General features: G+C 42.1%; 1 protein-coding gene across 2 annotated transcripts in view; it reads right to left on the bottom strand.

Moving 5' to 3' along the window:
• Positions 1-26,443, bottom strand: part of nos1 (nitric oxide synthase 1 (neuronal)) — a 111,277-nt gene that overhangs the window by 76,749 nt on the left and 8,085 nt on the right. For both annotated transcript variants that reach the window (XM_085961785.1, XM_085961786.1), the window contains exons 4-11: positions 16,398-16,518; positions 13,047-13,184; positions 12,785-12,930; positions 11,659-11,821; positions 10,190-10,281; positions 7,918-8,059; positions 7,661-7,800; positions 6,410-6,584 (exon numbers count right to left, since the gene is read on the bottom strand). In XM_085961785.1, the coding sequence (XP_085817911.1) occupies positions 6,410-6,584; positions 7,661-7,800; positions 7,918-8,059; positions 10,190-10,281; positions 11,659-11,821; positions 12,785-12,930; positions 13,047-13,184; positions 16,398-16,518 (1,117 nt within the window). The remainder of the gene's footprint in view (positions 1-6,409; positions 6,585-7,660; positions 7,801-7,917; positions 8,060-10,189; positions 10,282-11,658; positions 11,822-12,784; positions 12,931-13,046; positions 13,185-16,397; positions 16,519-26,443) is intronic.

The raw sequence follows: 26,443 nt of genomic DNA, 5'->3' as shown, positions 1-26,443 counted from the left end.
ATGATTACTTAAAATGTTATGTACTATTTATCTAAAAGGGGAGGAATTGTAGTGTATGTACCTTTAAGAGGAACTATGTTTTTGAAGCCCCTGTATACTGTAGTACCAGTAGTGACCACTCGGGTATATAAGCCTGTGTAGCGTCTTGTGTAGTTAGTTCACCTCCAGACTTTGTTCAGTAAACACTTGTTAAATCAACTCCTGCATTCCGTGTCTCCATTAACACACGGATCTAACAGAGACCGCAAATTTTTAATCATGTGAAGGACACAACTAGATCTCCATGTTGAAAAACAGTTGATTAAATTGACGTAAGAAAACTACCAGGCACTTGGTCTGAGTATTAAACAAGGCTTTAATCAACTGTTTTTCAACATGGAGATCTCGTTGTGTCCTTCACTCGTTCCTGTTAAAGATTCATGTCAGCAGGAAATAGGTACAGTAAATTATTTATGCTTTATGATAACCTTAGATCAATTTTTTCTGTATATATGAGTGAGAAAGCACAGAAAGTTTCCTTGTTTCCATTTTCTCCCTTGGATCATTCACACTGTGTACAGAGTAAAAATATGTAACTTCCTGATGGCTCAGTTGTTAAGAACACCAGCTGGTGTGAAATTCCACCATATGGACCAGAAAAGTTCCAGGTTCAGTCTGTGCTGTGTTTGTTGAGTTCAAGCAGAACAACCAGTGTCGTGGACTGGGGGGGGGGGGGAATGAAAATCAATCTGGATTCTTGCCCCAATTGGCATCTGAATCTTCTGCTGAAAGTGTGCTTCTGCGGACATTGGGTAAGGACAGGATTGTGTTTGGTTTTGATGCCCCCGCAGTTGAACAAACTACCAATATTCACTGCCTTAGTTTAGTCATGAAGATTTTCCACTTGAATAAGGAACTGGAGGGTGACTTGTGCTTGTAGAACTAAATGCCAGCATGGGGCAGTGCCTTCAACAGAGGAAGGAAGGGAAGAAAATTGGCCAAAAAATTCTGGTTTTCAGAAGTCTATTCATGATTGTGGTACTGTCATTCCAACAGGTCTTTACATCCACCACAATTTAGTGGCATATCAAGCACCATCCAATAAACAGAATGAAAGTTTCTGTGCTGTATAATCAGCTATTAGCAAGCTTTACGAGCATGCTGTCAACATTCATATTTTACAGACATATTTTTGTCAATGTCCTTTTCCAATGCTCTCCTGGCCAGGCTTCCCAACTCCCACCCTTCATAAAGGTCAGCTCATCCCAAACTCTGCTGCCCATCTCCGTATCCTAGCTCAGCTGACAGGGGACATTATGGGGTAAATATCCCCCCCCCCCACTATGAGCGGACTTCCGGCAGTTGTACGGCAGAAAACATCATTCAGCACCCCCTCTCCTGGGTAGTTGCAGCGGCAGACCTGGTTCATTTTGAGGCCTCATTTGTATTGAGACAGCAAGGTGCGGCTGGAGTTTGAGCCCCCCGCCCAGGGCATCCCCCCCTGAACCCCCCGCCCTCCCCACCGGTGCCCTACATTCCTCGACCAAATCTACCAGTAGCTCCGATGTTTAATAGTAAAGTGGCTGATTCATTTTGGGAATAACTACAGTGCACAGCTTAACTTTTTATCATCCCGTGTCACTTCTAAAGAATCAACAATGGCCAGAGGAGGCTGTGCTCCTGTTGTACTAATAGCTTCACACTGCATTCACACCACTCAGATTTGAAATGCAGCATGAAAATCTTACTTTCGAACTACCAATTCCACATTACCTCAAGCTGCACATTTCATTTAGATCTGCTCAAAATGGTTGTCTTGCAGTGGAGCAGCTTTGTGGCAGCGTGAGTATAACATGATGTGGCAAACTGGGCTGAACGTTCAACTTCAGCGTGGGTGTAAAACGGGCCAAGGCATAACATGGGCAGTAGCGGATCGGCCACAAGGGAAAGGAAATATTGTCTATATCCGCCGAACAGTGCATATCTGACTACAGTGTGCTTGTTAGCCAAAACCGTACCCACTGGGAGCGCATTATCAAGAAACTGTGAGCGCACAGCCAGCACTTTTCCATTCATTGGCCCAGAAATTCGGGTCGGAGGTTTCCCGCGGGTGCAAGCCTCCGACCTGCACTTACCTAGCGCGCTGGCCATTGTGCTGTGGGCCGGCGTGGGATTCCGATCCTTGGCCTCCTCCAACTGCCGACGCGCAGTGCTTGCGTATCCCAGGGGCGCAGTTAGTTCGAAGCATCCCCTGGGATCACGTGGGCCATGGAGAGCCAATGGTAGCAGGGAATGCCCATTCATAAATTTGACAGGAAGAGCTGTCAAAACTATAAATACAAATCAGCCTCAAAACATCACTAAAACTTCAAATAATTTTTTTTTTAAATCACATTTTTAAAATAACTATTAATTATATAAAATAACTATTTTAAACAATAATTTAAATTTTTGAAAAAATTAATTACAGTTTCTAACAGGGCTAAAAATAAACTTACCTTTCTTTAAAGTATTTAAAAATAATAAACCTATGTAAAAAAATGTTTTAATTTTACTTAATTCACCATTTACCTTGTTAAAAGCAGGCCTTGCGACTGCTTTTTAAAAGTGTAACTCCTGGAGACTTGCCCTCCCAGAGAAACCTGCAAAAAAAGTAAGTTCCAGGCGCACGCGCTGCCTCTCCTGCGCACGCGTTCGACCTGTGAACCCCTTCTTTCAGGGGAACGGAAGTTCCGGTTTCCCGCGCATGCGCAGTGCATGCACGAAACCAGCACTTTCATTGGGCCTACGCGTGAGTACCCAGTGCGTACTCAACCGTGGGGACCCGAATTTCTGGGCCATTATCTTTAATGGACAGAAGTCACGGTTCCACCTATGCTGCTTCCTGATAAGTGCTCCCAGAGGGTGTGGCTCTGTCCCACAAGCACTACTACTACAAAATTCCATTCGGCAGCTCAGCAGTGACGACGGAGTCCAATGAATTCACTCCACTGCTGTCAGTTCTGAACTAGCTTGGCCGCTTCAGTCATCTGTATGCCTTTCTGTGATTGATCGCTCTTGACATTGTCTATCCAGCACTTCCTTGGTCTTCCTCGGCTTCTTCCTCCGCGTACTCCTGTGTGCAGGACCATGAAAGGCATTCCAGCTGTTTCCATTCTTGAAACCTTCCCAAACCATCGCAGTCGTTTTTCTTGGAACTTCTGTGCAAGCCATGTTCTTATTATATCATTCTTGATTCTTCGCATCCTGGATACTCCCAGTATTCCTCACAGCCAACTCATCTCTGTAATGATCAGTAACATGTCATTCTAGAATGGTACACTAGGTGGAGCTGTATGTATATAAGAGTGGGCTACCCACGATGCACTAGGCTACCCACAAGGCAGTAGTCAAGATGGATGCTGTACAGAAGTCCACATGGCTGAATAAAGTGACTAGCTCAAGCTAGCTGTTCATAATGAAAATGTCTATTTATTTATGATAACAATCTCTGCTGTTAGTATCCTTTGCTCATCAACTTTTCTCATATTCCACATACCCAGGGACCCGGGTTCAAATCTGGCCTCGGGCGACTGTCTGTGTGGAGTTTGCACATTCTCCCCGTGTTTGCGTGGGTTTCCTCCGGGTGCTCCGGTTTCCTCCCACAGTCCAAAGATGTGCAGGTTAGGTTGATTTGGCTATGATAAATTGACCCTTAGTGTTAGGGGATTAAATACGTGGGGTTACGGGGATAGGGTGGGATATGTGTCGGTGCAGGCTTGATGGGCCGAAATGGCCTCTATCTGCACTGTAGATTCTGTGATACTGTGATACTGTGATACGCCTTATCCGTTAGTCCCTGCAAATCTGTTTTAGATGTTGCTATAAGGTCAATGTCATCAGTAAATTTGAGATTGTTTAAAATTTTGCCATATAAGAAGGTTCCTCCAATATCATCTTTTAATGCAAGATTCATTACTGTTTCCAGTATTAGGTTAAATAAATCAGGTGACAGTGAGCACCCTTGTCTCACCACAACTGGTGATCTAAACTGCTCTGTCAGTTTCCTATCCACTTTAACAGCTCAAGGACTTGTTGTAGATGTGTTCTATCAGTCAGATAAGTTTCTCAGGAATATCATACATCCTCAATAACACAATTCTTCAAAAGAGGAGACAAGGGCAAATGCAGCATTATAGAGAAATCAGCTTACTGAACATACCGGCTAAAGTATCTTGCTAAGACACCGCAGAGGAGAATGAAAATATACGTATGTAGAAGTGATACTGCATGTAGAACAAGTTGGTTTTAGACCAGGATGACATAAGTTAGGTCAACTGTGACAAGACAGATTTCAGAGAAGTTTATAGAACACAACATCCATTGTTATAACAGCTTCATTGATTTTAAGCAGGCCACTGGCAGTAAATGGCAAAAAGGGATATGGCACTACAAGCACTCGAGCAGAAAATTTGTGTTTGTGGGTCAACAGATAATACACCAACTGGTAGGCATAACTTCCAGATACACCAACTGTCTCTGCTTTAAGCTGACAGTCAACAATCCAACTCATGTGTCAGCTTGTTAGCTTTTTCTAAGAACAATCAGCTATCTCCAGCAGGATTGAAGGTTGCCTGTGCTGACCTATTATATCAGTTGAAAGATGGAGCCAGAGGCTGTCAGACCCAATCAGATCAGTTAGGATGGTGGAACGGGAGCCTGTCAGAACCAATTAGACATTGGTTTCTCCCACTGTTGGTTGCACACAAACACGAGGAAGGAAACTTTTAAGATGAGCTGAAGTTTTTTTTGAGAGTTGCAGTTATAGGTGTGTTTATCCAGTGTTTATCCCCAAATAATTTGTATAAAATAAATTAGATGCTTAAAAGCAGTCTTTAAAAGTATTTTATTTTCTAAAATAAGGAGGTTGAATTCTGGTGTGAGTGAATTAACCTGCTTTATTTCAGAATTGCCATCACTGTACTTGCAGAATCCCCAGTGTTTGGTAATAAAATAGGTAGCAAAGTTGGAGCAGTGGTGAGTTTTACTTAATTTTAAAAATTATACTGAGATTCCCATATTTAGGATCTTACTGCAATGTATGATGCGAACCATTGGCCTATTTGTGGGTGACTTGTAGTGTTCAGTTATGTTCCTCGACTTTGAAAGCAATTTTCAATTTACAGGAAACTTTCTTTTATCCGGCACGGACGGGACCGACGTGGTGCCGGTTCATCAAAAATTCCGGATAACCGAACGCTATAGTAAAAGATAGGGAGAGCTGACAGCTCCGTATAAAGCAACAAACCCTGTTGCTTAGCAACAACTGTAGAACAATGAACACAAGTTTCAAGCGTCTCTGTAGCTTAGCAACAGCTGCAGCCACACCCTTGCACAGCACAGATGGAAGGCGGCAAATAAATATGAAGTAAAACCTACTCCTGAATTTTGCCGGTTAACCGACATTTCCGGTTATTTAGGTGCTGGTAAATCGAAAGCTTCCTGTATTTACACACTGATAGTGGCGGTCCCTTTGTTACCGAACAGTAACTGGGGAAAGAACCCACACCATTGCATCAAAGTGGTTAACAACCATGGAAAATGTAAGGAGTTACATTAATAATTAGTAACATATATCACTGTTCCTTCAATGTTGCTGGGAAAACATTCTGGAATTCCCTACCTAACACCATTCCCTACCTACCACCATTGTGGGAGCACCATTGCCACAAGGACTGCAGCAATTCAAGGAGACAGCTTACCACTACCTTCCTAAGACAACTAAGGATGGGCAATAAATGTGGCCAGCATTGCTCACATCCCAAGAACAACATTTTTGTAAACACTTTACACCCACTGTTCTGGAAAGTCCTTTGATCCATGTCTATATCTGAACAGAGGACACAGTGGTATTCAACAACAAGTGAATCTGCTAAGCCTATATCTTTGACAGGTTCTAAGTAAGCATGATATCCACAAGAAATCAATGAATCTCTGGTTTTTGGAGCCAATTAGATGGTGGAGTGATGCACATTATAATTAATTGTTCTAGAGTAAGTGAAAGACTTGGCCTAAGAGGTATAAATGTTTGAAGAGTGTTGAATTAAAATGAATTGTCCTTTCCTATTTAGAATTGTAACCCGCTATAGATAATGCTACAAAGTACAATGTTAATGCCGACTACATTTTATAGGCTGGTGTGTACAAAACCATGGCAGGGCTGCATTTCCTACATTACAACAGTGACTGCATTTCAAAAGTACTTCATTGGCTGTAAAGCACTTTGGGACTTCCTGAGTCCATGAAAGGCGCTACATAAATGCAAGTTCATTCTTTTTCTTTTATCTGTTGTTGTATATCTCATTAAAAAAGTCATTCATTTTGCTCTGTGATAAATGGAAAGATCAATAGAAACATTCCTATGTTGGTCTACAAAGGAAATAGAAGTTACCTCTAGTATACAGTACCGGGAGGTATCGCAGAAGTCTCGTACTCCGATTTCTGTTCCCATATACCACCCACTGAAAGGACAGGCTGTAAACTCGAGGCCTCCGATATCTAGAAGCATGTTTGAAACAGCTGGCAGGCCATACCACTTCAAGTTCAAATCTTTAAACCATTCAAACCTAAAGGACGTTACAAAGGTTACAGAAATGCAAACACCATAAGATGCAAGACTCCAACGTTTTAACCGCTGTAATTATGATTCTAGATTATTATTATCTTTTATATTTGAGTAAATATTCCCTTCTTTTTTGTATTTTTCATCCTCTTTCTTCATCCACTGTCTTGATGCCTGGATCAAGGGGCAGGCATCTAGCTTGCTCTCAGACAGCTACTAATGCCCCTTGTAGCTAGCTGCCAGGAGCCACCAGAGACTACTGACTCTCCCCAACACTTCTCCCTCCCTCTTGCTGGGAGGCACAGCAATCAGTGCCACATTGTATGCCCTGTTCCACATGGCAACTGTACCTTTTTGGGGTTTCCGTCTAGTAACAGCAAGCCTAATGGAGGACATGTGAAAAAAAACTCACTGCACTCCAGCTAAACGCACAATGTAGTTGCTTTCAAATATGATTTGGAGTGAAATCAATATTCCTGGCAAACAAACTGCGTTTAACAGGAATTAACTGTAATATTAATCAAAAATGTTCATTTAGAGAGTTTAACAACATATTTTTTAAAACTCAGATGAATTTCATATCTAATAATGGGAACCATAACAATATTTGAATTTCAAAATTCTCATCCTTGTTTTCAAATACTTCCATAGCCTTGCCCCTCCCTATCTCTGTAATCTCCTTCAGCCCCACAACCCCCCGAGATATTTATGCTCCTCCAATTCTGCCCTCTTGAGCATCCCTGATTATAATCGCCCCACCATTGGTGGCTGTGCCTTCTGTTGCCTTGGCCCTAAGCTCTGGAATTCCCTGACTAAACCTCTCCGCCTCTCTACCTTTCTTTCCTCCTTTAAAACGCTCCTTAAAACCTGCCTCTTTGACCAAGCTTTTGGTCACCTGCCTTAATTTCTCCTTATGTGGCTTGGAGTCAATTTTTTTTGTCTTATAATACTCCTGTGCAGCGCCTTGGGACGTTTTACTACGTTAAAGGTGCTATATAAATGCAAGTTGTTGTTGTAAATGATCAAATAATTAAAATTCTACAAATAGGTGTCTTCAACAAAACTTATTGCTGTACGTACTTGGGGTGTCTGAGAGGTACTTCCAGGATTAGCTCTGGTGGAATCTCAAATTGTTCAGGGTCATTTCCATTGGCTTGAAGCAAAAGGGGGAGGATGTCAAAGCGACCTTTAGGTCCTTTCCAACCTTGTTGCATACAAACCTGTATCAATAATAATCAACAAAGAAAATAGAGCATTCAGGTAAGCAAATAGAGAAAGGTCCATAAATAGGACTGAATACTGTAGGTTGAAACAAGCTGTTATTTGATATACTAGACCTCAGTTAACTCCACAGAAGCAGGGTCTCCAATGACAGAGCCATCAGGTTGTTTGTACCCAGCATATCGTATCAACTGGCTGTTCCAGATTCTGAAATCATGCTTGCCATCTGTCCGTTGTGGGAATATTGTGATAGCAGATCTGTAAAATCATCGATCTTATAACTGTTGAATGATGGTATACTGACATCGATTGATGTTAATTTAAAACAATACTTTAAAAAAATTACATTAACTTTTGAGTTCTTAATTGAATCTGTGGATTTTCATTGAAATTAAATTATTATTTAACTAACTGTACAAACAGGTTAAAGATCTTGTTCAATGTATTTAATGAAAGATAATGGGGGAAAAATTCAGTTGTTTGCGCCTCCCGTTAGCACCTTAAGAGGGCGCTAATGGGGCGCAAAGCAATTAGCGCCCGGGCGCAGCAAAATTTGCATTGCTCGCGAAATTAGCTAGACATTTTTCGGCGGCTCTAAATACTACCGCCACGATCTCCTGCACTGGCAGGTCGTGACGTCAGTCGAGTGCACAACGTCCGGTAGCGCCCTGGACCGGATATTGAGTGGCGCCCCCTGCCTTACCACCTGCCGCTAGCAACGACAGGTTGAGGGGAGTGTTTTGCAGTCAGGAGGGGACTGGGGGAGCGCTATTTAAAGGCGACCGCTTCCTGCCCTTTTTTGTTGGTGACATTTTTGCACCACACATTCTGAGAGAGTGAGAGAGACTCTCCTGGAGAGATTCAACGCTGTGTGAAGGAGTTTTGGGTACTGAGCAGCACTTTGCAGGTTCATTTTGATTTGCCCTTCCTTGCTTTGCCAGCACTCTGAGGTAGCGCCTCGCTCCTCGGCCTTTGTGCCTTAAGACAGGTGTGAAGCACCTGATTTAGCGCTCCAATCACCTCCAGGGGCGATAAAAGCCAAGTTTGCCATCGGAGGCGATAAGTAGCACCAGGCGCTAAACTTTGCGCACGGCCGATAATGGCGCCCCAAATGGGGCGATACTGAATTTTTCCCCCAATGTGTTCTCAATGTGAGATAACTAACACAGGATTGAGCAATGTAAAAATATTTTTTTAAATGCACGCTTAGGGTTATCTATCAATTTGGATTTCTCTAGGAAATTAGCAAAATGCAGATATATATTTTACAAATGAAAAATTGTCTCAGTTGAAGAATAAGGTAAAACTTCAGTAAAGCCAACTGTCAGTGTTATTTAGTCTAATGGATAATATCATATGGCTCAGTTGTTTGAGTGCTGAACTAGAAGACACAGGGCCCCGAATGGAAATCCCAGTAGGGTTCACACAGCTTTTCATCCTTCTGAGATAGACAAAATGAATACCATCTTAGGGTGTGGGGGAGATCAAAAGACTGCAAGAACTGTGCACCATGCTTGACACACTGTAACTGTCCTTGGAAATTCCTTGTCATATGCAATAGGAACAGAGATCAGTACCCCGTCATGCTGCTAATGTAATGGTTAAAGTACAGTATTGGGGAAATCTAATGGGAATGGTACATACAGCATTTATTGAAATGCGCAAAAGAATTCCTACTTCTCCAATCATTGTCTAATTGCATTGCATGGTGTGAAACTGAGCCATACAGAGCAGTAAGGTCTCAGATTCAATTCCCTGGTCAGTGGTCTAGGTTGACACATGAGGCACTGCCCTGAAGAATGCGATATTGCCCAGACGAATGAGGCACTGCCCTGAAGAATGAGATACTGCACTGATGAATGAGGCACTGCCTTGAAGAATGAGATACCACACTGAAGAATGAGATACTGCCTTGAAGAATGAGATACCGCACTGAAGAATGAGGCACTGCACTGAAGAATGAGATGCTGCACTGATGAATGAGGCACTGCCCTGATGAATGAGGATACTGCACTGAAGAATGAGGCACTGCATTGAAGAATAAGGTACCGCCCTGAAGAATGAGGCACTGCCCTGACAAATGAGGCACTGCATTGAAGACTGAGATATTGCACTGCAGTCTGATTTGATATCTTCAGGAGAGGAGGACAGTAAATTGGAGGGTTAAAAAAAAACCCTCAGCCAGAAATAATAGTATTCATTTTAAAAGGTTGAATGCCTCTGTTAAACAGTGGACAAAGTAATGTCATACAAACATATAACATTTGCATGGTGATATTGTACATTATAATTTCTAGTCCAATGCTTCTGATTCTGTGACTAATTTTCTATCTATGACTGGACCACCAGATAAAGTTGATTAATAAAATTAACTTTCATGGCACCAACCTGAGATTTCCCTTGTTGGTTGCGTACTTGATGTGATTACAAATATAGTTGAACATTCCATGAGCACTGGAACAGTCTCGTGCATCAAAAACCTGCAAATATTACAGCAATTAACAAATTTGTAAAAAAGCAATCATCAGATACTATTTTTTTATTTTTAAGTTTTATCCTCTATTGTTTGATAATTTGTCTTTTTTGTTCTATTATTTTAGTTCTGTGATACTGCACCAACATAAAATCTTGTATCCAGCACACAGTACTATAAGAAAAAACATAGCTATAGGTTGCTTCAGTATGATGGAGAAATCCCACTAATGACTTTCGGTTCAATTTCAGTATCTTACAATAATGCCAGTTAAATTCTGCAGTGCATGTAGGGAAAAGAATGTGGGTTAGGAATTTCCCATTTCATCCAATGAATATATTTTTGAAACAACATCTGAAGGATTATCAGCATCTGAAAGAGAAAGATACGCTAATATCTTGGATGGGGATCCTTACCAGAACCGTTAAAGAATTTCACATAAAAAAAATTTTCTCTTTCAGATGCTGGCCATTCTGTTGTACATTTCCAGCATTTTGTTTCTCAGTTCAGATTTCCAGCATTCACACATTTGTCTGCATCTCTACAGGACCGTACTGTTTTAGTTTTCTTCTTGGTAATTGTGATTTATTTATCAGTCGGTGGAAATTCATTGGAGTAGATTTTGCGATAGCGAAAAACGAGTGATACTGAGTCGGCAGCCCGTTCTACATCTCTCCCTATTTTTATTTCCTTGAAGTGAATTAAATAAAATTGATAGAGATGTAAAATGGACTGCCGACTCCCTATCACCCATTTTACACTATCGAAGATCTACCCCATCATTTCAATCTCTGTTATTACAAACATCTGTTCACAGCAACCTATTCTCAATCCAGGCCTTGTCTTAGGAATGGATGAATGGGTCTCAATCACCATTTTCTCTAGGCAACCATCATAACATTTATCAATACAAATAAATTGGAATTGTGATTGATTAGAAAACACTAAAAAGAAAATTGTAAAACATTTAAGGGTAAACTCACTGTATCGCAGGGGGAGCTGTGCTTGAATCAGGTTAGAGAATTGGTGCTACAGTGTTGTAGCCTTGTCTCTATCTTACACTCCTTTTGAGTACAGCTCTCCACTAGGAACATCAGATCACTGAATTTACCCTTTACAGCTTTAATCTTAAAATAAAGCTGTTGTCCATTTGAATTCAGAACTGTTCATTGTATAAGTAAGTGTGAAGCTGAGATTGCGTAAATAAGTGATTAATGTGAACTTGCAACTTGACAATTCCCTGCCTTTTTAAAGATTGAAAAACAATTTTTTTTAATATTGCATTCTCCCCTTTTCTGCTCCTTAAATCTGGCAGTGCCATACCCTCCACACGTGACTGCACCATTTAAAGTACATTCTAATACAAGCATTGGTAAATCCCAACCTGTAACTTGGACCACTGGATCCTCCCAATGCAGCGGGTAGCATTTCTCCAGGCATGTTTGGCCCCATAAATTAGCTCAGTGTCTTTAAGTTGGTAAGTGCCAGTTGTTTCAATCTCCTTTGTCACCTCCTCGATCCTTTGAACGTGGGCCTTGGACCCATGCCTATAGTCCAAAACAAAGCGCTTTATGCTTGTAATAAATAGCACCCCATGTAACTGAATGTGTATTTGGGAGGCAAGTTCCAATTTCCAATACAAATTTAATATCTAAAAGCACTTGTGTTAATTCCTGATACTGAACTCTGAACTGGTTGTGGTTTCGGGATTGGAGTGGGCTAAGGTGGAATACTAGATTTAAAAACCATTTGCGCCCAGGGATGTATTACTAGGCAAAATATCAAAACTTGGTTTTGTTCTTTGACGTTAATTTTGTCAAGGTGAGGGATGTCAGTGTTGGAGAATTGAACATTTCTCAGCACCAAATACTCTGAAATTAGTTCAGTCAGATAAAGTGCCAACGTTACTGTAGTAACCCAATCCAAACTTCAAAAGAGCCCCTCTCCCCTTCCCCCAACACACATTCTACACCAGTGGGACATTTCTATCTCCCCCACAATCTAAACCAGTGGACGTTGAGCGAAACCATTAAAAATCAGTAGTTTTGTGCTGTGGACTGGAGGGGACTGGATTAATAAAGCTCAATTTCATTTCACTGGAGTCCCTTGCAGTCATCGGGAAGTGAGAACATTTTCACCCCATCTGTCTGGTTTGGATTCAATGTCAGGCCCCAGACACAAAAGGACAATTTCTAGCCCACTTCTCCATCCATCCTCCAAAAGCTATCTGCTGCATTTCGGTCCAATTCTTTTTTTAACGTTCACTTAATGAGTCAAACTTCTTTGGAAGGTTTGTAGAACCCAATTGCACAGCACAAGCCTGCCACAGTGATTCACTGGATGAGGGAGATGCAGCGGACTCACTTGGTTGAGGAGTTACCCATAGTATGACAGCATACGGCTTAGAAATTTTCAAGAGGATTTTACTCAATCACAATCAAATTACGGAAATTTAAATCAGATAAGACATAATAGCTCCCATTTTAAATAGGCGTAAATTAAATAATTGCCTTCTGATGGATGTATAATACTGGTTAATAAAGTCTGCTGCTGGCGGAAGTAGCTTCTCTTTTGTTCGGGCTTCATTTGGTTTTCTTACTTGCTGGTTTGGCATCACAACTGATCCCATGCATATCTGCTCTGTACACCCATCTGCCTGTAAGCACAGAACATGTTGAACATTACCGGAACTGCAATAAACTGCTTTGCACTAAAATGCTCAAAGGTTGCCAGCGAAGGCCTCAATTTGAATTTCTGAAAAGCTGACCTTACCCTTCGAGAGTTCAGGTGCAATGTATCGGTTAAAACGGCGCCCGTTTCCCAGTTCTTTATCTTAATAAAACGGGGACATTTGGATGGACTGCCATTTGACAAACTCTTTGTAGGTGACACTTCCCCGGATGGGATTATCTGAAATAAATGAACCGTTCACCTTAGTTTACAAAAACCTGTTGAAATCAGTACGTAGAAATGCAAAGCAAAGTTACTAAATAACATTAGTGTTAAAAAAAATAATTGGCCCGGAATTTACGGTCAGCGGCGAAGCAAAGGCGAGAAGTTTGCCTTTTTTGGCGCACAAGTCATTTCAGTGTAATTTCATGGGGATCCCCCCAGAGCGCTCTGCTGTGATGTCAACAAGCTGTCTAAGCAGCCAATCACAATTCAGATTTCTCGCAGACAAGGAACCAGGAAGTGAAGAAGCTGCTTTTATTCAGACTTTTTAAAAAATGTTACAGAGAGCACAAGACAAAGATTGGAGTTCTCACGTGGGGAAAAGGTAAACCTGTAATAAGTATGAGCAAACTTTAAAAAAAATATTAAAACGTTTTTTTAAGTTTCTTAAAAATTGTAATTTTTATCATTTGACACTCCACAAAATTAAAATTAGTTTCTCAGGGCCATAACATTTGTTGAGCAGTCAGTACACTGTTAAAACCCCAGTTACCCCTAATCCAACAAGGTCTAACTTTTAATGAGGTATTTAACAGTGATATTAATGCGGAAAAGACCAAGTTTTCATCAGTTTCACTGATTACATTGATTGCCGGCTGTTGGTGGGGTGGGGCTGGGGGGTGTGGGGGTGGGGTGCAGGTGCCCACAGCGCAGCCAGTGTCGGAGCAGTGAATGCCTGACCGCAACTTCAGGATTTCCACGTTAGGATGCGCATGCGCTACATCCTGAAGTTGCGGTCAGTTTCAAAGGGTTAATAACAGTGAACGCTGCTAGTCTGCCGTTATTACCCATTGGAAATTCCGGGCCATTGTTTTTCCTATAAGGTACCAACACAGATACATGGATTAACTTCTTAAAAATGAACCGTCTGGATGGCTCAATAAAACGAGTCAGTATTTTCCACTGTAGGAAAACAGTTCAAACCTGCATTAGACAAGAGAAATAAAAGTTTTATTTCTGATGCCTGCTAAGTGGTTAAAGTCCAGGGTACCCAGTGTCACGCATCAGAACAAAACTGCCTGGCAAATTGGAAAAGGTATCCATGATTTAGTAAGACTATTGAGGGTGGTCACAGAGTGGGAGAGTTCTTTCTGAAATTGGCATTTACAGTGGGGCCTCATCATCCACCATAATGGAGAGGGCTGGTGGATAATGGAGATTGGAGGTATGGAGATGAAGACAAGTCAGAAAAGAAACATTTTTTTAAATTTTAACATCTCTTGCACGGTTTTGTCTTGGAAACCTTCCAGCAGATAATGAGGTTGGCAGATAATTTAAATACCGATAACAGAAGTTGTACTGAATTTACTTCATTATGTTGCACAAGGTGATCAGGACTGGGATAACTGGCTGAAAACAGAAGCCAAAAGTTCTGAATTTAACTCTCTTTAAGCAGGAGTAGTGAGCAACATTTTACATTGAAGCTGATTTCAAAACTTTTGTGCAATTGCATTTAGTACAAATGTGAGATTAAAACGAAGTTTAAAAAAATGCCATTTTGAAGAGACTGATTACATTGACAAGTGGGACATTCAGCGGAAGGGTACTTGTATTGTTTTTCCAATTTCTACCTTTTCTCCCTTTTCCTGAAGACATTGCGGAGATATGGTTGGATGGATGCTGGCTACGCTCTGTTATCTCACCCAAATTTAGTGTGTGAGTCTAGACACCGAGCGACAGGAAGATACTCCACCATGTGGCCCGAGGCAGCTGAACCCAATCCTGACCTCATGCAATGTACACACATGCACATTTTCAACCATGGGGCTTTGGATAGTGATCAGAACCAAGAACTTTGGCTGATTTTATTTCCCCTTCTCTAGCCCATGGACACCAAAAATAATTTTAACACCCTTACTGCTGTTTTGGTTGAGATCTGCTAATTCAGCATGGACCAGAGATCATTGCACTTCCTACTAAATGACTGGGATTTAAAATACTTAAATACTTTTCATCTATTGATCTCATTTCCACTCTGCAATCAACTAAATCAATTGCTTTCTACATTAACGATTTATACTTTGGAATCAAAAACACAATTTCCAAATTTGCAGATGATACTAAATTGGGGGGATAGTCAATGCTGAGGAGGACTGCAACAAATTACAGGAGGACATTAATAAACTTGCAGAATGGGCATATAATTGGCAAATGAAGTTCAACACAGATAAATGTGAGGTATTACATTTTGATAAGAAGAATAGGGAGGTCACTTATTACTTGGAGGGTGCGAGTCTAGGTGGGGTAGAGGAACAAAGGGATCTCGGAGTACAAATACACAAATCACTAAAAGTTGCGACACAGGTTAACAAGGCCATAAAAAAGCAAACCAAGCACTTGGGTTTATTTCTAGAGGGATAGAAATAAAAAGTAGGGAAGTTATGCTAAACCTGTATCAAACCTTGGTTAGACCACACTTAGAGAGTGCTGCGTACAGTTCTGGTCGCCATATTCTAAAAAGGATATCTTCTCTGCACCATGGAGAGGTTGCAGAGAAGATTTACAAGGATGATACCAGAAATGTGAGGGTATACATATCAGAAAAGGATGAACAGGCTGGGTCTCTTGTTTCTTGAAAAAAGAAGGCTGAGGGGGTGACCTAATAGAGGTCTTTAAAATTATGAAAGGTTTTGATAGAGTGGATACAGAGAGAGTTTTTCCACTTGTGGGGAAGAGCATAACTAGAGGCCATCAATATAAGATAGTCACCAAGAAATCCAGTAGGGAATTCAGAAGAAACTTCTTTGCCCAAAAAGTGGTGAGAATGTGGAACTCGCTACTACAGGGCATGGTTGAAGTGAATAGTATAGATGTATTTAAGGGGAGGCTGGACAAGCATATGAGAGAGAAGGGAATAGAGGGTTACGCTGATACAGTTAGATGAGGAAAGACGGGAGGAGGCTCGAGTGGAGCATAAACACCGGCATGGACTGGTTGGGCCGAATGGCCTGTTTCTGTGCCATATATCCTATGTAATCCTATGTACTTGATTTTTTTTCCAATTTTGAACATTACATGTTTTTAAAATGTAGCAATAAAATGGTAACTGATAATTAATCACGTATGATCCAAACACTTATTTAATTCCATTTTTGCTACCAGTCATATAGTTGTTGTTTGGCACTTAATATATCTGAGATGTCAGCCAGTGTTGGCAATATGTTCTCTTACCTGTTCTGAATAAGGATTAGGAAGAACTGTCTGCAGATTTTCGTTACTCCACAAATCATAAAACACTCTGTCATTCTTGGCTTGAAGATACAAACACTGCTGGCTTTTGTCTGCCTCACCCCTGTATGTGAACATTATTTTTATTACTTTAATGATAATAAAACAGTTTTATACCCATTTTTCTGTTTCATCAGTGCTTTATGAGAGATTGCAAATTTCACATTATACACCAGTTCAATTTTTTTAGCATGTGCCAAAGAAAGCTTACGCTTCCGGGACGGTCGTAAGCGTATTTACTTTTCGGTTGGACGAAAATTGTTCGCGCCTTATGCAAAAAACCTTCAAAATTAAACTCATTATCTGCTACTTAGCATTGATTGACTGACGTCAAGGTTCCACCAATCCTGTGCCGTCACGATTGACCAATCCTACAGTACAGTCCCCTGATGGTTGGCCAATCGGTGTGTGTGTGGGCAGGACTAATCGTTTTCATCTCAGGGATGTGCCAGCCATTGTTTCACTGCTTTCAGCTCAAACTACTCTCCTTATCCAGCTTTGAAAAAGTTAGTATCTCTTTTAAAAATAACATAAGATTTACCAAAAACGTTTTATAAGTACTTTCACTTTCATCTTTCAAGGTATTAAAAGGTAGAAATGTTGCCCGGCAGCAGATTGAGAGAGGGACACAGACAGGGCCCAAAAGCCTGGGACTCGATTTAAAATGTTGCCCGGCAGCAGATTCACAGAGGGACACAGAGAGGCCCCAAAGCCTGGCACTCGATTTAAACCGCCCGGCCCAAAACAGCCCTGGCAAAGCCGGGCTCCCCCAGCTAGTATATATATAAATCAATAAATATGCCATTTACACCATTTTGCCAGGGTTTCCATTGGTCTTGTGCAAAAGAGATCAGGAGAATCCCAAACAGAAATTCTATCCCTTTTTCTCTCTTTTTGTGTCTCTTGCAGGAGATTGTGTGGTTATGGAGCAGGTAAATGGTGTATGTGGTTGTCCTATATCTGGATAGGGTAGGCTTGATTGTTCCGGTTTTTTTTCTCATCCTTTTCATATGTTTGTATATATATATATAATATATATATATGTATGTGTGAGAGAGACAGACAGACAGACAGAGGGGGACAGAGAGAGAAAGAGAAAAAGTGACAAGATATAAAATAGAGAAGTCAAATGAATGTTCAGTTATACAGGGAACCAGATGAAGACAGGTGAGCACCCAATGCACAGTTATATTTACCGCATCACTTCAAGTTATACAATAGGTATGGTATCTAACTGGTGAGTTATGTCAGTAGTTTATACCTCCATGTGTTCACTGGAATATTTTTTGTGATGCATTAATACTATCCAATAATGCATGTGACTTCCAAATGAATCAAAAGTAATTTCATAAATGTGATGAAGTCGAGGGCATATATTTGCCACCCTACCTACCTGAAGGAATAATCCTCTATAAAACATGATATATCACTTCATTATCATAGAAAAAAATCCTTTCTGTTTCCTATTTAGAATGCGTTTATCAATGAGAGTGGGGGGGTGATTTTCATTCAGAAGTCGGGAAGGAGGTGGGACTACAACTTTCAGGGTTGTAGTCCCGCCTCCATCGAGATACAGCCAATCCATGCGATTTTAACTTGATTGACCTTGTTTAGCCAGCCCAGCGGGCTCAGCAGGCCAATTAAGGGCCACCCGGCAACAGGTGATGTCACAGACTGAAATTTAATCTGTCAAGACGTTTTGACAGATGAAATATCAGTGTTTCACAGCTGTTTGAAGCCGTCAAACACTGACAGTCTTACTTCTAACCTGAGTCCTTCTACACAGACTCAGTTAGAAATCTCTCCTGCACAGAAAGCTGAAGGCTGTCACTTTTGACAGATCGCAGGGCCGTTCTGATTTCTGTGCCGATTAGATGATGGACTCCCGAAACCTAGAGGAAGGAAGGCTGAAAAGGTAAGTACAGGTAATTTAAACCTCTTTACACACTTTAGACACACCAAACACACTTACCTTTGCACTCATGCACCCATCACTCACCTGAACACCGACATCTCGACCCCTCCAAGTCCTTCAACCCGACGGCCCGCCTCCTCTAACTTAGCGTGGTTTGGAGCTGTCGGGTATCCCACACTTCAAGCTTTAAAATAGGGATTAGGCTAAAAGCTGCCTGTTGACTACCTGTTAACAGGCAGTTAATTGGCACTAATCCCTTCCCGCCTCAGGTAGGCGGGTCCCAGTGCGGGGCGGGTACCCGCCTCCTTTGAAACTTACATGGAGGCGGGTTGGGGGCGGGATGGTGTCGGGACCCCTGAGTTCGGGACTTTAACCCCCCCGCACGCCTCCAATCCTGACTCCATGGGTCAATGAAAATCGACCCCATGATCTTTAATCGGACTTAAAATCAGTTTTTCCTCACCTCACCATCTGAGCTCCTGTCTCAGTCTAATGTTGTTGGATTAAATTGAGAAAAGCTGGTTGCAGTAACTGGGTGCTGACCTGTTGTTATTAGTGCCATTGTTCCTGTAGCTGATAATAAATAATGGGTCAGAATCACCGTGACTAAAAATAGCTAATTTTCTGGTTACGGTAGAGGGTCATACTTGGGTAGGTAATATGCTAGCATCCTTATCAATTGAATTGCCCATTTGATATACTGTTGTTATGAAACAGTTCTCACATCCAATGTGCCTTGTGGTTGGCTTTATTTTGCCTTATAATTAGCTACTTAGGACTGCATCAGATTTACTTGTGAAAATTATTGACATAAGATGGAAATGTTCATTGAGAACTAGGAAAATGAAGAATACGCAATGAAGTCGGTTACTGACAGACAGAGATTATCAAGGGTTTCCTATGAATAGTTACAAGGAATGGTCTTGCATCAAAGGATAGAGTTTTGAGGCAAGACTGTGAAAAAACTTGAAAGGAAGCAACAGACAGAGGATCTTATAAAAATATACAAAATATTAAATAGCATAGATGAGGTTAATCCAGAGCACTACTTCAAGGTTCTGGTACAATTCTGGGCATCACATTTTAGGAAGGATGTCAAGGCCCTGGAGAGGGTACAGAGGAGGTTTACCAGGATGATACCAGGGATGAGGGAGTTCAGTTATGTGGAGAGATTGGAGAAGCTGGGATTGTTCCCCTTAGAGCAGAGAAGATTACAGGGAGACCTAATAGAGGTATTCAAAATTGTGAGGGGTTTTGATAGAGCGAGTAGGACGAAACTTTTATTCTGGACAGCTGAGCTAAAATGAACCTCATCTGTATCTCTCTTGTAATATTGTGAGTGAGCTGGTTGAGCCTTTTCCTCTTCTTAAAATGCCTATCTTCTTGTTGTCAGAGGCAAAAGTCTAAGTACACACAATAAAAATTGCAGGTAAAATTACCCGTCAAGATCTAAAGATTACTGCAGAACGCTGTCGACTGATTCTGTGACATAGTGTGGCTCTTGTCTCCAAAGTACAATAGCTTTCCAATCTGAAGGTGAATAAGTCAAACAAGGAAAAAATACTAACAGGAAAAATACTAGCGGATGACATTTCATCATGAACAATACATCAAACCAATAACAGAATGCATTCCACAGTCAGTATTCTTTCTACAAATGCTGTAGACATCTGGGATTAAATAGTTGTTCCAGTGAACAAAGCTTTGCTATATTTTTAATACCTCACCTTTTATCTTTCAAGTATTTTCTTGTACAGTACTATCCATAAAGGTAACATGTATTCACCAGAGAGAAGATGCAATTTTGTGCTCATACATTATGGATGACAACAATTTGCCCAATGCTTAATGTTTGCTCTTAAAAAAATTAGGTTGGTTTTCCGTGGTTTTATTTATTTCCCCTTGCTTTAGCTGTTACCTACATCATGTACATTCAATGGTGTGGGCCGGCAGACTCTTCTTAGGCCTTTGTCACTGATGTCTTTAGGACAGCCACTTGAAGCTTCTCCAATGGCTGAATTGATAAAGGCAACAGCTAACTGAGCCATACAAACCAGGCTCGATTCCCAGTCTTTGCTGAGTTATCTTATCACCGGGAATAGCAGTTGGGAAGTAACACTTGGCTCCCAGACTAGGGAGAAGAAAGCCAGTCAAAGTTCCCATTCCTGGTCACTACCGATAACTCTTACTGGAAAATGTACATTGGTATGGACGTTCCCGAGGTCAGTCCTCGGCTGCGATGCCTCTACGGTTAAACAGTCTGCCTGCACGCACTGTCCAAGCTCGTACATGAAGAGTGGTCTTCTGGATGAAGAGTAGAAAGGCAATCAGCCATGTAACACTGTGCCTCAGCAACAGTCAAAGCCTGCGGCAGAGAGGAGAAAACTGCCAACAAAAAACATCTCTGTGGTAATTAACTGGTTCTCTGTTTTTTTGAGAGGAAAGGGGCCTCAATATATGAGGAAGTACAAGTGACAACCTATATCTTAACATGTTATGATGTAGCATCTGCGAAAGGGCACCTCATATTGCTCAATAATTTAGGAATAAGAGGCGCTGTCAAAGTTCTACAAGGAAACCTCTCCCCTCCGCTCTCCCTCTCCCCTTTCAGATCAGGGATTCACTGTATGAATACCACCACTTTTTTTTTTAATCCCCTCCCAATTTTTCACCCTCACCACTTGAAGATGTGGCTCACAGTGTGACACTGTTCCGGCAGGTGCAAACTTCCCTCCAAGTATCTCACCCAAATGACCATTCTGTACCGATGAGCCTAGACAGTGAATGTCAGCTGGCCATCCTACTCAAATGGTATCAAAGCCATGTCCTTACCTGAACTCATCTAACGGCCACATTTTCCAGCAGGGAATACTGGGAAGTGTCAGGAGTGGGAACCCTGGATGATTTCCCCCCCCCCTTTCCTTAGCTTTGGGCCCTGGCTGAGATCGGCTAACTCAGCACAGCGCAACGATCAAACCTACAATGTTTTCGGAAAAGATGTTCACTTATATAGTTAAATCTTGAAACATGGAGAACTAATCTATGAAGGCATGTTATGCTTGTGTCAGAACTTCTATAACATACTTACCAGCCCTTCTAACACATCCTATATAATAATTAATTCAATGTAAGGATAAGCTGCTGAGTACACTCTACAAAAACCTGCATTTTCTACAAAAATTATTAGAATTTTAAAATATGTTGCTGTTTCTAGTTGAAATTTGGCATTGGATGAACTGTTTGGGGCCACTACATGTTTATCTAGAATGAATTGCTTAGAATTCTTCAATGAAGCAACCAGGATCCTTCCCTACTGTAACATTGCTGACAATGCAACAATCTTCAATGCTTCAAAGTATCTAATGGGTTGAATTTCTTTGTCTAGCAGTGCCAATGACTTTGTACTTCAGTGCTCATCTGCAGTGTCCTCACACTGTTAAACTGCCCACAGTTTTCTAATGTCAAAGTTTCCTTTATTAATCAGACTGTCCTAGAACTTTAACGAACCTCAGTAAAACTGGGATCATGTGTAACCATGGTAGTACAAGTTTGGTCATTGTCTTTGAGTGCCAAATCCCAGGTCCGTTATCTGCAAATCAAGGATGCACACTAAGACTTGTGATTCTAAAAACTGCATCTTTTATCTACGACGCCAGTCTTTCTCTCTCTCTCTCTCTTTTGCTTTCTAAAGTTTATCGAACACAAAACAAATACTAGAACAAGTGTGAACTCAGAACATTCTCACATATCCACGCAGAAACAGCTCCTCTGATTTTAAAGAAAATTTGGAATTTGTCTTCAAGCTCTTTTTCCCCAAATAACTTTGAAAAACCTTTGAGCAGAAACTGTAAGAAGCTCAAGAAAACAATATTTCTCAGTATAAGTGACTGAACAGTACCAACGCATCCTGGGAAATTAGGTACATCGCACATGTTCAGACATTTATTATAACCAGAATTCAACTGACCATGTCACAGCTCTGGCCACAAATATCAAGTCCAAGCCCAGGCTTTTGGGAGATGCTGAGGCCTTCAAGTAAAAACTTTAATGGAGGTATTAAAAGACACGTCAATAATTCAAGATACATTTAATCATGTTATTTGTGAAATATGTATTTTTGATTATTTTAATTTTGGTTAAGCCCTTATTTCAGATGTTAGCAATTTCAATTACTGAAGAAAAGATGATAGTGTGGCGGAGCCACTAAAGGACTCAGATCATTTGTACATAATTCCCTTTAACAACATGTTAGCTACAGACTGAGTCTGTATCTTTATTTACACTGTTTACTTGTACAGAGCGTGATTACTTTAACAGTGCGGGTAAACGCGATGACGTAACGCCGTTCATCACGTGATCCCCCACTGGCGGGAAGAACGTGATGACGTCATGACGTCAACCACGGGACCGCCCCAGCAGTCCTCGTGGAGCCTCCGAACTGAGCAGACCTACACTCGATGTTCTCCTGTAGTTACTTGTTTAAACCTGTTAGTTTCCATTAAACTTTGTTTTGTTTGATCGCCTGAGTGGACCTCAGTCTTTGGATAGGAACTAGACATTCCTACATTGGTGACCCCGACTTTTGCGAACGGTTTTCGCAGAAGATACTCAACATGGAAACGAACGCCATTACCTTGAAGCTACCGCTTCCAGGTGCCACCATCGCCCTTACCACCGACGCGTCGGACTACGCAATCGGCGCAGTGCAGGAACAGTGGGTGAATGGGACATGGCAACCACTGGCATTTTTCAGCCGTCAACTACGGCGAAATGAAAGAAAGTACAGCACTTTCGACCGGGAGTTGCTGGCCCTTTTTCTGGCCATCTGCCATTTCCGGTTCTTACTAGAGGGACGCCCGTTCACGGCTTTTGTAGACCACAAGCCACTAACGTACGCTATGGCCAAGACCGCCGAACCGTGGTCAGCTCGGCAACAACGTCACCTGACGTTCATTTCAGAATTCACCACGGACATTCAGCATTTGTCCGGCAAAGACAACCTGGTGGCGGATTGCCTCTCCCGCGCGACTGTGCACGCAGTCCAACTCAGAATCGACTATGCCCTCATGGCTGCGGATCAAGCCTCGGACCCAGAAGTCCAAGCATACAGAACCAGCCCCTCTAGCTTCCAAGCAGCCGACGTCAAATTCCATGCCGCAGGCACCACGCTACTTTGCGACGTCTCCATGGGAGCTCCCTGCCCTATCGTACCAGTTGCCTGGTGCTGAAAAGTGTTCGACGCCATACACGGGTTGTTACACCCTGGCATGAAGGCCTTGCAAAGGCTGATGTCATCAAAATTTGTCTGGAGGGATATGCACATGGATGTCCGCGACTGGGCCAACACCTGCGTGGTCTGCCAAAAGTCCAAAGTACAGCGTCATGTAAAAGCTCCATTGGCCACTTTCACTGTTCCGGAGCGTCAATTCGACCATGTGAATGTGGACCTCGTGGGGCCGCTTCCACCTTCTCAAGGTTTTACACACATCCTCACAATGGTAGACCGCACCACTAGATGGCCAGAGGCAGTTCCTTTGGTTTCCATCACTTCGGCAGACGTAGCCAGAGCTTTCATCTCCTCTTGGGTTGCTCGTTTCGGGGTACCGGCGGACATCTCTTCCGATCGTGGACCGCAGTTTTCCTCTGAGCTCTGGAACGCTGTGGCTCAGGGGCTCGGCACCAAACTACATTGCACCACCGCCTATCATCCACAGGCGAACGGCCTGTGCGAGCGATTCCACAGGTCGCTCAAAGCCGCTCTGCGGGCCAGTCTTCAAGGCGCGGGATGGGTGGACAGACTTCCATGGGTCCTTTTGGGTCTTCGTACGGCGCCCAAAGAAGATTTGCAATCGTCCTCGGCGGAACTCGTATATGGCCAGCCACTACGAGTACCAGGGGATTTCCTCCCATCTCCAACAGAGCCATGGTCTGCATCCCAGCAACTCGTCAGCCACCAGGAAGCAGCCAGATGTTTTGCTCCAGTGCCTACGTCGCATCACGGCTTACAGAGCTCCCATGTCCCAACTGAGCTGAAAAGCACTGAGTACGTGTTTATCCGCCACGACGCTCACCGGGATCCGCTCAAGCCTCCTTACCCTGGTCCCTTCCGCATCATAGAGCCGGGAGACAAAACCTTTTCGGTCGATATCGGAGGTAAACCAGACCACATTTCGGTTGACCGGTTGAAGCCGGCACACTTAGACCTGGACCGCCCAGTTGAGATCGCTCAACTGCCAGAACGTGGCCGACCGCCCACAGTTGCCGTGCCAGATCCACCACAACCGCCCGCAAGCTCGACCACCGTCCATCAGCTTCCACTTCAGGGTTACAGAAGTCGCTCGGACAGGCTTGTCAGGCCTCCTCGCCGTCTCACTTTTGCTGTTAAAGACAATTCTGGGGGGACGCATGTGGCGGAGCCACTAAAGGACTCAGGTCGTTTGTATATAATTTCCTTTAACAACATGTTAGCTACAGACTGAGTCTGTATCTTTATTTATAATGTTTACTTTTACAGAGCGTGATTACTTTAACAGCGCGGGCAAACGCGATGACGTCACGCCGTTCATCACATGATCCCCCACTGGCGGGAAGAACGTGATGACATCATGACGTCAACCACGGGACCGCCCCAGCAGTCCTTGTGGAGCCTCCGAACTGAGCAGACCTACACTCAATGTTCTCCTGTAGTTACTTGTTTAAACCTGTTAGTTTCCATTAAACTTCGTTTTGTTTGATCGCCTGAGTGGACCTCAGTCTTTGGATAGGAACTAGGCCTTCCTACAATAGTTGAATTATTTTTTCAAAAAGCACTTTGAGAGATTTGTGGGAAGCCATAGGCCGGATTGTTCAACCTGGTGGCCAGATTGTGCAGAGTGATGAGTTTACATACGGATTTTTCGTAACCAATGTGCACATAGGGATTCAAAAAGGAAAATGTTGACACAATAGTGTGACAACAATGTGACAAGAGGAAGTCAAATGGCACAAATAGGAAGTGTATGTAGATGTAAGATTTCAAATATCAGTCCACTGCACTACCACCCATGTTCCAGAGGTGAAAGGCCAATAGTCCAATTCACTAAACTAGGATTCTATTATTTAAAGCCACAGACAATAGACAAAGTTGGGAAATGTGCTGAAATGCATTTGAAAGCAATTGAATAAATAACAAATGTGTTATGTTAACATGCCTCAGCTAGTCATTTGTTAAAAAAGACACAAGTTCCGGTATATTACAAAAAAAACCACATAAGCACAGTTAGGATGTCTAATAGCAACAATAAAATTATTTTTGGATCTTTATTGTTAAAAGATTAAATCAGGCATTTCTTAATTTTGTTCGCCCTCCTAGGTAACTAACATAGAGCCCATTCAGCAATGAAGCAAGATGTTGTGATACTATACACTGTATCTACATTTTTGCTATTTCACATTCTATTACCAGGTATAATTTTTTCCTGTGTATGATGCATTGGTAACTTCTTTTTATTTGACAGCCATCTCTTTCCAGTGTAAGAAAAAGAGCCTGGAAACTACAATAAGCCGTATTATTGTGAAAAACGTAATGCCTTCATATGAAATTTCTCTGTCCCCAATTTCAATAGAGCTATTAATTCCTCTGTTAAAAAGGTGGGAAAGGCATTTGATACAAACTCATAAAGCGTTAAAGTAGCAAAGTGCGTTTTCCAGGCCCATATAGCACATGCTCCACATAAGAGGCTGTTGGCTAAAAGCTCATGGAATTGAAGGCAAATTATTGGCCTGGTTAGGAGATTGGTTAGGCGGGAGAAGACAGAGTGTAGGGATAATGGGTATGTACTCGAATTGGAAGGAAGTGATTAGTGAGGTCCCACATGGATCTGTGCTGGAGCCGCAACTATTCACTATATTTATTAATGACTTAGATAACAATAGAGAGCCATATATCCAAGTTTGCTGATACGCAAAGATTGGTGGCAGAGAAAGTAGTGTAGACGAGAGCATAAAATTACAAAGAGACATTGATAGATTAAGTGAGTGGGCAAAACTGTGGCAGATGGATTACAATGCAGGTAATTGTGAGGTCTTCCATTTT

This window comes from Somniosus microcephalus, chromosome 19, assembly GCF_052327205.1.
Source record: "Somniosus microcephalus isolate GS21.2 chromosome 19, FLI_Smic_1.0, whole genome shotgun sequence".
NCBI classification, from domain to species: domain Eukaryota; kingdom Metazoa; phylum Chordata; class Chondrichthyes; order Squaliformes; family Somniosidae; genus Somniosus; species Somniosus microcephalus.
This window is presented reverse-complemented; position numbering and strand designations above follow the sequence as displayed.